At 31.7% G+C, this 12,549-nt stretch overlaps 2 protein-coding genes across 2 annotated transcripts; one reads left to right on the top strand and one right to left on the bottom strand.

The window, feature by feature from the left end:
* Positions 1-6,946: 6,946 nt before the first annotated feature.
* On the bottom strand, positions 6,947-10,020 carry J7337_004992 (uncharacterized protein; the record flags this gene model as incomplete). Its single annotated transcript, XM_044822676.1, has 6 exons — positions 6,947-6,949; positions 7,252-7,316; positions 7,362-7,566; positions 7,623-8,828; positions 8,987-9,019; positions 9,046-10,020. The coding sequence occupies 6 exons, from the start codon at positions 10,018-10,020 to the stop codon at positions 6,947-6,949; spliced, it is 2,487 nt and encodes an 828-aa protein (XP_044681167.1).
* Positions 10,021-10,379: 359 nt separating this feature from the next.
* J7337_004991 (uncharacterized protein) lies at positions 10,380-12,205 on the top strand (the record flags this gene model as incomplete). The annotated part of the gene is made up of 2 exons (XM_044822675.1): positions 10,380-10,763; positions 10,820-12,205. The coding sequence occupies 2 exons, from the start codon at positions 10,380-10,382 to the stop codon at positions 12,203-12,205; spliced, it is 1,770 nt and encodes a 589-aa protein (XP_044681166.1).
* Positions 12,206-12,549: the final 344 nt, after the last annotated feature.

Below are 12,549 nucleotides of genomic sequence, written 5' to 3'. Positions count from 1 at the left end.
TTTCCCTAGTAATAAAAGGAAGTATAGAAAAGATATAAGTACTATAAATTTAATTAATAAAATCAGGCTAAGCTAATTATAGTATATTACTTAAGTACAGGACCTGCTTTAGAAATCTAAGTAGCTAGACTGCTAGTACTTTAAGATAACTTTTTAGAAAAATCTAATAATAATAGTATTATATAATAATAATATAAAATTACTATAAATACTATATAATTAACTATTAGTAATAGCAGTAAGAAAATCTAAAAAAACACTTTTAATATCTTTAATCTTAATAATCTAGATAATAAAGACTATTAAAGTCTTATTATAATAAGTATAAGCAAGACTATTTATATTAATATCTTTATATTTTATAAATATCTTTTTATATTTAAATATTTTAGTAAGTTTATTTTTATAAAGTATTATATTAAGATACTTATAAGAAAGGCAAATACCTAGTTAATATCTAAGTTAAATAAGGCTAATTATAATTAACTTTTAAATCTTTTTATTACTAAATTTAGTTAAAAGCTTACTAAATAATTTAAGTATCTTAATATAAAGATCTTTAATAATTTCTATTAAACTTAATATACTCCTAGACTTACTTAATATAGTATTATATTTACTTAATAAGCCTAGTAAAAGGCAAGGCTAGCTAAGTAAATTAAATATAATAAGGATTATATTATTATAATTATACTATTTAACTAAATTAATATTAAGATTTAGTATTTTTTTAAATACCTTAAGCTTATAATATTACTAATATTATTTATTAAATAGTATAAGTAACTTTAAACTATAATTAAATACCTTTATTATTACTTTAATTTTAATAAAAGGAATAAAAGTTAATATAAATTTAATAAATACTTAAGTAAAGATAGAAATAGTTAACTTAATTAATACTTTTATAATAAGTATCCTAGCTTATAATAATTAAACTACTATAATTAATTAAAGTAAAGTAACTTATATTATAATAACTAGCTATTATAACTATATATAAAAGATAGTAAAGATAATAAGAAATAGGATAATTATTATTATAGTAGTAATTAGGATTATTATACTTATTTTTATAATAATAATTATATTTATTAAAATATTAAAAAAGAAAAAAAGGTTTATTTTAAGTAAAAGTATCTTACTATAGAAAAAAAGGAAAATAAATTTAAGCTAAATAAATCTAATACTAATAATAATAGTAAAAGCATTTACTCCTTTTACTTAATATCCTTTTAATAAGCTTACTTTAATTATATAATAAGTAATATAATACTAAAAAACATCTTATAAAAGTTCCTTTATAATATCTATTATTAAGTCTTTTTAAGCTAGGCTATACTTTAAAAATATAAAGCTACTAAATCTTATATTACTTTTATATAGTTAGTAAATAAATAAAAACTTATAAAATCTAAGTACTATATTTATTATTATAAAAACTTTTTATTTTATAATAAACTTTATTAATATTTAAAATTAAGTTATTTTAATATACTAGCTATATAGGAAGTTATATTTTAATTCTATAATATATTTATATTTATAAAAGTGCCTTTTATACCCTAGCTTTATAATATATTTATATTTATAAAGGAGCTATTTATATATATTTATTATTAACTATAAGTCTATAAAATTAATAGTAATTATATATATCTTAAATTTAATACTATAGGCTTTCTAGGAAGAAAGATAGCTTTTATTTATATTAATACTAGCTATAAAAAACTAATTATCTCTAGAAAATAGCTATAAACTTTTAAATATACTATTAAAAAGAAAATACTTATTTTTATTTAAGGAGTTAATAATAAGGTAAGAAAGCTATATAATAAATAAGTAATATTTACTTTTTATATTAATAATATTTATTAAAACAGATTTAATATAAGCTATATAGAGTTTATATATAAAGCCTAGATTTAAGATAAAATACTAATATTTTCTTTAAAAGCTTTATTTAAAAATAAATAAATAGCACTATATAATATAAATATTATAATAATTAATAAATATCTATACTATACTAGCTTTAATAAATTCTTTATTTTTTTTACTATTTCTTAACTATTTTAAAAAGTTAATTAGTAAGTAATAGTAACTAGACCTATAACTATTTTAATAAGCTAAATATACCTTATCTTAGTAATATAAAAAAAAGTCTTTAAAAAAAGAACTTTTATATTTAATAAATATATTAATAAAGCTTTTAATATATTTATAAACTTAATAACTGCTTTAGGAGTTATAATTATTAATAATACTAATAAAGATATTATATATTAAAAAAAGCAGAAATTAAGAAATATTAAAAAATATAAAAAAAATTAAATATACTTTTCTAGTATATAAAAAGCTACTAGCTTAGCTCTATTAATAATAGCTAGACTAATAGCCTTTAGTATATTAAATAGAATTACTAAAACTACTAAGTAAGTTATAATCTTAGCTAAAATATATCTAACTCTTAAGATTAATACTATAGCTACTAAAGAGATTATTTCTTAAACTATAAATAGCTCTTTAGCTTCTATCTCTAAAGTATCCCTTATAAAAGCTACTATAGACCTAATATAAAATTTAAAAAATATAATTTTAATTAATATTAAGAACTTAAAACTATTATATAAGTAGTAAAAAAAGAATAAAAAGAAGTAACTGCTTTTAAAAGTTAAAAAGCTTTTTAGCTTATAGATATAAGCTAAAGATATATCTAATTTAGCCTTCTTTATTAATAAAAAGCTAGAGTTAATTATCTATAAGTTTATCTTAAAATCTCCTTTTATATTATATTAAGTATATATCTAAAGATAATTAAATCTTCTTAAAATTAAAACTTAAAAAAGAATTTATATTTATAATAATAGTTTTAGGTTTACTAAATAGGCCTAAGACTTATATATAAAGTATATTACCTTATAAATAGACTTTAAACTTATTTATATTTTAAAAAATAAATTAATAATTATATTTTTTATTAATAACTAATATAAGTAAAAAGTTACTTAATAGCTATATATATATAAATTAAAAGACTGTAATATTATTAATTAAATCTTTAATAAGCTTTATAACTAAAAATAAATAAAGTAAGTAACTAAGCTAATACTATTTATAGCTTTAGTCTTTATAATTTAAAAAGTTATTAATAAAAAACCTAAAAATTAAGCTATAGTTAATCTTAAAGCTTTAAATAAAATTATAATCCTTAATAGCTATCTATTACCTAGATAGGAAGATATTATTATAGCCTTATAAAATATAACCTATATTTTAGTAATTAATATATTTTTTTTTTTTTAATTTAAAGTTATATTAAAATATTAAAATAGATTTATAATTATAAGTTATAAAAAACTAAAAAAATCTATAGTTACTTTAATAAGCTTTTATAACTCTTTTATATATATTTAGTAATATATAAATAGGCTTTTATATTTATATTATAGCTTTTATTATACTTTTATTAATAATATTATAATCTTCTTTAAGTCTACTAAAGAATATACTTAATATATAAATATACTTTTTAAATTTTTTATTTTTAAAAACTTATCTATCTTGCTTATAAAAAGCTAGATAGGCTACTTAAGTACTTAAGTATTAGAATTTTATATTAATACCTTTAAACTATTTATAATAGTAAAGAGAGTTACTACTTTTATTAAGCTAGAGTTTTTATAATAGCTTATAGCTTTTAAATAATATATTAAAGTAACTAGATATATTTTATACCTTATCCTATATTATATAAAAATTATAAAGCTATTATAGAAATATAAAGTTATTTTTTTAGCTAAAAAAAAAAAAATAATAAGATTATTAATAGTAATAAAAAAAAGAGAAAGTTATATATTAAAATAATATTTTATAACCTTATATTAGTAAAGAAAATTACCTTTTAAAGTATATAAAAATAGATTACTTTAAAGAAAAGATTAGTTTATTTTAATTTAAAGAAATATCTCTTTCTTTAACTTAATACTAATATTTAATATAGTTTTAAGGCTATTTTATATTATATAAAAAATAGGTATATTTAGAAAAAAGGTACTTATATTCTCTTTAATATTATTATACTTATTTATTTTATTAGTAAAATATTAATAGTAATAGAAATAAGATATAAGCTAATAGAGCTAGAAATAGTAGTATTTATATAAGTAATAAAAAGACTTAAAGTATATATTAAATTCTTTAAAGGGTTTCTTATTATATTTATAGATTACTTAGTAATAAAGTAAATTATTAAGAAAATAATATTAAATATAATAAATACTAATTATATTAATAAATAACTTATTAATGCTTTAATTTACTTCTTAAAGTATAAACTATAAGTCTTTTATATTTTTAAAAAAAAAAACTTTATTTTTAATACTTTTAATTACCTAAAAGCTTTAAAAACTAATAGTAATACTTATAGGCTTTATCTTAACTATATAGCACTAAATAATATATATATAAGTATAAAGTTACTTATATTTAATAAAATAAAAGATAGGTTTATTTAGAGATATATTAATAATATAAAGTATTTACCTATTTTTAAAATAATTTTTAATATTATAAATAAAGCAGATAATATTAATTAATTATATAGTAAAAATATAATATTTACTTTAAAGTATAATATACTTTTTATTTTAAAAAATAGATTTCTATATTATAAGTAAATTAATAAATATCTTTAGCTATATATTTTATATATTATAATTAATAAAATATTAAAGATAATATATAAGAATTAAAATTACCTTAAGATAAAAAGAATAATAAAAGAATTATTAAGATTTTTAATATATAATTTAATTATAAAGATTTAAAAATATATTTATAGTTATAAAATATATTATTTAAAATAGATAGACTATTAATAATAAATTAGTAATTATATACTAATCTATCCTCTTATTACTTTTATATATACTATTATAATTAACTTTATTACTAATCTTTTTTTAGTTTTATTAATTAAAAGCCTATAGGTAATTAAAGGCTTTAATCTCTTTAATTAACTTATAATAATAACTTATACTATAAGTAAATAATATCTTTTAATCTTAGGATATTTAATATATAGTACTAAAAACTAGGCTATTACCTTATTATAAATACTACTAATAGTAAATTAAAGAATTTTAAAAGTTATTATTTTTAATTATAATAAAAAGTTTACTTTACTTTTTTAATAAAAGCTATAAAGTAAATTTAAATATAAGCTTACTATAACTATAATATACTATCTAAAAGTTAATAAACTATTTAAAAGAAAAAACTAAACTATTAAAGTTACTTTATACTTTTATCATATTAAAAATCCCTTAATAAACTAGTCTTATATTTTTCTAATACTTTAGTAAAATCTAAATAAAGTATATAATATAAGAATAAAGATAAGTATATATAAATTTCTTTATAGCTTTAAGCCTATAAGTACTTTTAATTTTATTACTTTTATAAAGGATATTATAAGTCTTTTTTATCTTTAAAAAGTTATTTATAAGAAAGCTTAACTAACTATAGATTTTATTATAATAAAAAGAAAATACTAGTATAATAAGAAGTATTATCCTATTTTATTAAAAGAAAGTAATTATATATATCTATAACTTTATAAAAGCTATAACCTCTTAGGAAAGCTATTAAAGAAGTAATTATAATAGTAAACTAGCCCTTTTTATATTAAATAAGTTATTAATAATCTAGCTTATAAATTAAAGCTTTTAAATTAGTAGAAAATCTATTTAATTATTTTAGTAAAATATCTCTTTTTAATATATACTAATAACTTTATTAATAAATAGCCTAGACTAGTAAAAGGAGAGCTTATTAATAAGAATTATTATAAAATTAACTTTATTATTAAAAGATAGATATAATACCTTAAGAAAAATACTATTTTATTTAAAGGATTTTTTATATATTAAAAAAGATAAAGTCCTAAATATAATTAATAAATAAAGATTATAAATATCTTAAAAAAGCTTATAAAGTCTTTCTATAAAAAGTATTTTAAATAATTTATTAATAATAGGCTATAAAAAAGTAATTAAATAAAAAAGATTTTAAAAAAGATTAATTAAAAAAATTAATTAATATTAGAAATATATATATTAGATAATAATAAAGTAGCTAAAGATAACTAAAAGGTTTTTTTAAAAGCTAGCTATATAATATATAATAATTATAGCCTTCCCTGAATAGCAAGTTATAGTTAATCTAGGTCTTAGTATTTATCCTATAATACTAAGGCCTACTCTTAGAATTAACCTGTATAACCCTTCTAAATACCCTCATAAGCACACATGCCTGTGATTCGGTATTATCCCTGCTTGTAAAAATAACCAGTGCCCCAATATACAAACCTACCTACCACTCATTACCCTCATTATTCGTTATTTACCACTACTCTATATTTATTTACTATTACTGTCATAATGAAACTTCTTAGTCTCCTCGTCATCGGCCTTCCTGTCGTGTCAGCCAACTATCCATATTGGACAAACAGCGGCTGGGACAAACCAGCCGATTTCAACAGCAAAGACTGCGTTGGCAACCCTAATGTCAATTACTTCTACGTACGTACTGTGACTGAGCTCTCTGAACGTGGTTTAATACCCATTAGGGGCACTCTATCTGGTATAAAGGGTGAGAACCCATCGCTATACGCATCTACTTAGCGATACTATACTTACTCCTTAGCAGGCACTCTAGGGCGGGTATATAGCCTGGAAGAGTGCTATTAAAAGTGCAAGTCAGTACTTAAGCTAAGGGTTAATAATTACTAATAAATAAATAGGTTATTTTTATTAGTTAAAAGTTCTTTAAAAAGATAAAATACTTTATTAATAAGCTTTTAGTATTAAAACTGCTTATTTATATTTTAGTAGCTTTATTTAACTTAGTATTTTAAAACATATCTTTAAGTTACTTTAATATATTACTATATTAGCCTTTATATTATCTTTATATTAGCAATAAAACTTTTTTATTATTATTTATATTTATAACCTATTAAGTTATTTATTTATCTGCGTATTATCCTATTTATCCTAATATTAAATACTCCCTATAGTTTAGCAGTATCTATACTAATGCTGAATAATAGGACAAGCATTACATTGGATATGCTCGCAGTTCAGACAAACAGTATGTAATGGCAAAAAATAAGTCTGAAAGCAGCGACACTAATAACGAGATGTTACAATCAATCATAACTTTAAATAGAGTCAGGGTGTGACTTACACATTCCCAGTCAAAGGTGAATGGTTCGGGAGCCGGCATCTCCTCGGGCCGGTCGGGTGAAGCTACTGGTAGGCTTAGTATATAGTCAGGTGTGGGCACTAAGGGCGTACCATAGTCGATATCTCGGTAATGTGTGATAACCTCGCGCTCAGTCGTTGGTCCTGGGATGATTGGCTGCGACGGAGGGGGAGATGGAGATGGAGACGGAGGAGCACCCCTTTCGCGACTGGAAGTCCTGATATGGGCACGCTTGAGACACTCGATAGAAGGTGGACGACGAGGGGGCGGTTGATTCCGCTCTCCGGGTTTGGAGCTCTTGATTGGTGTTAGAAATGTGTTTCGTACAATGATAATAGAGAAACCCAACTCACGTAATCACCAGAGTTGCCATTGTCATTATGAACACGGCTCATATGGTCCTGGAGATTCCACTGGTGGGGAAATCCATTTCCAGGAGCAGCGTGCTCGCATCCATCATAGTTACAAAGGAAAGGCTTAGCCCTGGGGTCATAGAGACGTGGTGGCGACTTGCTCTGTCGCCTGCCTTTCTTGCGCACCCACTCATACTCATGCTCAGCACTTCGTATCGGTGTCTCATTGAGTAGAGTCTCGGCCCGTTTCTCGCGGATAATCCTAGTGTGCTTCCACATCCGATCTTGTTCCCACTCGGGCACCCACCGTCTGATCAAGACGTACTCAGGGTCCGCGTCGAACTCATAGTTGACATCGTATTGCCGCAATGTCTCGAGAGATAGATGCCTGCGAGACATGCGAGTGTAGACCGGCCGATTATCCTGTGAAGCTGACTCGACTTCGTCGGAGGGACCAATTGAAAGTTCCTCTGTCTCCTCCATTCCAATTCTGGCCTTCTCAGCCTTTATCCTCGCAAGCTCCTGTCTCTTATACCTCTCAACAGCCTCCATCGCGGCTGCCTCCCTCTCAGCTGTGGTCATCATTCCCACTTCTTCGAGGTTAGCACCAGCTTGTGTCCGTACGATGTCGAGGGGGATGTCTTCGAGTTTTCCTATCTTAGCTAGCTCGACTACAGGCTGATCAGACGAGATAGTAGAGGCAGCTGGTGGCATGGTAGTATCGCCAGCGGCGGTGACGTCGCCTTCAGCATTGTATCTAACAGTTGTAGCATGTGGACCGCTTGATTCCACCTGGTTATCTATCTCGCCAGTTTCTAGCTGCTCATCGGCTCCGGAAGACGTCTCACTCGATTCTTCGGCTGAAACAGCTCCTAGCTCAGATGCTTCATCGTTCTGTTCGCCACTCTCGATGTCATCCTCGAGCCCCTCACATCCGATCTTAGGAAGAGCGTGCAGAGCCAACTGTTCCAGGTGCCGCCCAACATGCTTGATGTATGACTTCAAGCCCGAAATAGCTCGTTTGCAAAGAGGGCATTCTTGAGTTACATCATTCGAGACAGATACCTCGCCGCGGGCCACGACGGTGGCGAGATGCCCGTCGCTCGCGTTAAGTAGGTGCTGATTGCGAACGTGATCACCGAGTTCAACCGCAGACGGGAACGTGCTCCCGCACTTGAATGGGCAAGACCATGTGCGCCAGTGATACTGGGAGACGTGGAGTTGCCACCGATGTCGTCGATCAAAGTCGGTATTTGATTCGGCACACCGTGAGAAGAGACAAGTATACGGACGGAGGTCCCCAAAGACATGGCGTCTATTAGTAGTGTTAGATATAAGCGGAATAGTGACAAAGTAGCACTTACTTCCATGCCCCTCGGGAACTGGCTGATATCATCCTGTAACAAAATGGACATTCAAATACCCCCTTTTCTGCCTCAGGTGGCCGTTGGGGCACTTTAAGTAGAGGGACCGGCCTCATCTCTCCATCTTCCAGCATCAGATAACCAGCCGAGGTAGCATAGGACGTCTCAGACATGGCCATATCAGATCGATTGTCCTCATCAATCACCCCAGACCTCTTGAAGTGCTCTGGAAGAGAGGACGCCACGGTGTTGGGTACAACTTCTGTCCGACTTGTATCCTTATGAGTCGCTTGATCTAGACCTTCCGCTAGCTTGGCATGGTGTGACTCTCGGTACTTGAAGAACTGGCGCCGGCGAGTGATAAACTTGCCCAGGATGTCGGGCAATTTTTTACTGATATTTGGGAATTTATCTTGGACGTAGCGGACGTCATGTGCCTCGTAGAATGATATGTCCTCGTCGGGGCCGGCACCGAGCTTTCGGAACCTCTCGTGCGGTGCTGGATTGGCGATGGCCAGGGAGAGACGTAGAAGGCAGTCGATGGCCTCGGCGATATCGGTGCAGAGCGTTGATAGTCTTGTTTCTGGCGTATTCTCATCACCATCCAGGTCTGAATCGGTGAAGCGATCTTCGCTTTCTGGATCTGAACCCTCAAGAGGAGAGCCTAGCTTATCCTCGATATCTGCACTGCCCTTGAGGGGCTCCCTTCTTAGCATCAGGACTCTTATATCCTCTAGTGATTCCAATATGTCCCGCAGAAGATAGAGGACCTGCTCTTGTATATGGGGTGCCTCTCTTAACCGATGATCCAGCGACGCTGGGCCACTCTGATGAGCTCCTAGGTTCCCAGCCCACATCTTGAAGCGGACGTTCTCATTCTCCAAGGCTAAGGGCAGCTCACGCAGACCGTCAAACTCAGCCTTTTCATCAAGAGAATCTATTTCTTGGTTGAGCGATGTCGCAACGGTCTGGAAAGAATTGAGGACGTTTCGGACATTGTGCGCAATTGGCATTCGCTCATGTTTGCTGTCCATGGCGATGATTTGCCATGAGTAAGGCCAGGCGACCTAGAGAGATATAAATAAAGGCTAGCTGTCAGCAAGTAAGTGCTTTGCTTTTTGCTGCGATCGGCCTTGAAGGTACAACAAAGACTCAACACGACGTCAAATCCAGTGAGTCCAGTTAAAAGATCATCAGGCCGGGCTCGCATTCATTGCCAGTCTCAGTATCGTGCGGGGTTGCTTGAAAGCGGCTATATCATTGGACTGGACATATGCAGGCCGTAAGATGGCCGTTCCGTCAGCCTCAATAACCGCTCACAGCCTACAGGGCTCTCCGCTGTCCGTTCTCTCAACCAACAACCCTCGAAAACCGCTGGAATGAGAAACAGCCAATGTCTGGATTCGAGATCGCAGGTATAGTCCTGGGGACACTTCCCCTCGTCGTCACAGCCTTAGAAGCCTACAGCAACTTCCTACGCGATTGGGGCAAGGCTCCGGCGGAGCTGAGGAGCCTCAACCGGCAATTATCCACTGAACGGGTGAGACTGTGCAACGTCTGCGAACAGCTCATCAGCGATGTTGTATCGCAACGAGATATTGAGCCGATGCTTCAGGATCCATTTGGACCTCTCTGGCAGGCCAAGGAGACCAACGACAGGATTCGGCAGAGGCTATGGGACTCGTACAGCCCGTTTGAAGACACGGTCAAAGAAGTCGGAGAAGCCTTGGAGAGTGTGATGCTGCGGCTTAGAATTGACGTATCATCCGATGGGACGGTGAGAAGCCCTGTTATTCAAATGGGCTATTAATTGAGCTGACTGACCTCACGCAGGTTCAATGGATTGACCGTAAGCGAGTCACTCGCGATTTCAAGAAGCTTCTTTACCGCCTGAACAGAAAGGACTATCAAGAAGCTCTAGAAACCATCTCCAAAGGCATCACAAGTCTCGAGGGCCTAACGCAGCAGAGCGTTGGCCTTGAGCCTAGACGCCGGAAACAGTCTAGATGCAAGGTCTTCAAGGTCTTGCGGGACCTCTCAGCGAGCTTCTATCGAGCGTTATGCTCTAGTATTCTGTGTACCGATTCTCACGACGTCAGTCTCGAACTGGCGACACGATTCATAGAGGTTGGACATGAGTGCGACGACGAGAAGATCATCCAGAATGCTCAATTCAGACTGGCTATTTCCTTTGAAGTTGCCAAAGGCCCGACGAGCAAGATGTTCTGGGATGAAGTCAATATCAAGGCTATGTCCGTATCAATGGCCGTGCCGGCCACGCCATGTGTTGTGGCTACCAAGACTAAGAGTTCGAAGCGCGTGTCTTTTGGCATTGATCGGGCGCTATCTCGCTTGAATCTCACAGAAACTGCTACGGAAGTCAAGCCCAGCGTCAAGACTGCCATGGCTATCTTAGCTCGCCCCGCTACCGACATTGCTTTTATCAAGTGTCCTGAAGAAAGCAGTGCCATGCCGACGATAAGCCCTCTGGACCTTTGTCTGGCTCTGAAAAAGGCCCACCAGGAGAGACCTGCTTGTTACGGCCACTTGATTGACAAGGAATGTAGCCACCGCCATTTCCAGGTATGCCCGTTGGGAACAGTAATGAACAGCGATGGTTGGTCGATAGTGACACTCGAAGATGTTCTTGAGGGCAAGCAGGGTCTTCGACCATTGATATTGTTGGCAGAGAAAGTCAGACTGGCACTCGTCATCGCCTCCAGCGTGCTGCAGTTGAGCAAAACGCCCTGGCTTCCCGAGGCTCTAACGCCAAGCAACATACATTTCTTCAGGCGTGGAGACACGCTCTCCTATGAGCATCCGTTCCTACAGAGGAGGCTACCTGAGTGCTCACTGAAGCGCCTCAATAATACGACGGACCGTATCGGTTACTCTTTATCGAGCAACCCAACGCTCTTTGCACTCGGCATTCTGTTGCTGGAGATTATTCTGGGTTCTTCGCTTGGGCAGCTACGGATGCCAGACGAGCAAAGCTCCGACAATGAGAACGATTGCCTAATCCAGAACTTGACTATTGCAAATAGGATGCTAGAGCAGAGAGTAGCGTTGATCAACCCAGCGTACAAGGAAGTGGTTGAAAGGTGTATAGGATGTACAGATTCTAAAGAGCTCGACGAGGATGACTTTCGGCAGACAGTGTATAATGGTGTTGTTATGGAGCTGGAAGCCATCTGGGATCACACAAAGCTTGGAATGTGAGCATTATCAATCATCTCAGTCCTTCACTAGATTAAGGACAGCCTGTAGATGGTATTGTAGAAAGATTTCTATTCGCGTATAATAATAGTGTGTTTAAGCCGCCGACTGAAGATGCTGCACTGGAAGAATCTCTGGCGCCTTTGGGTTCGGCAATGAGATCATGCGTGCTATTATAGCCATGCGAGACGAGATCAACGGGGAGGAATAGCTGAGCAATAAATGTCGGTTATGAAGCGGGGTTTCAGGTTAAGCAAGGGAATAATGCCTAAATATAGCGGCACATACTTACTGGAAGATTGGGGCCAAAGCTGTGCAAGTCCTCTCGAGGCGGGGTTAAGAGGAAC

Source organism: Fusarium musae, chromosome 4 (assembly GCF_019915245.1).
Source record: "Fusarium musae strain F31 chromosome 4, whole genome shotgun sequence".
In the NCBI taxonomy this organism is placed as follows: Eukaryota; Fungi; Ascomycota; class Sordariomycetes; order Hypocreales; family Nectriaceae; genus Fusarium; species Fusarium musae.
Note: the sequence above shows the minus strand (reverse complement) of the source record. Positions and strands in the feature narration are given on the sequence as shown.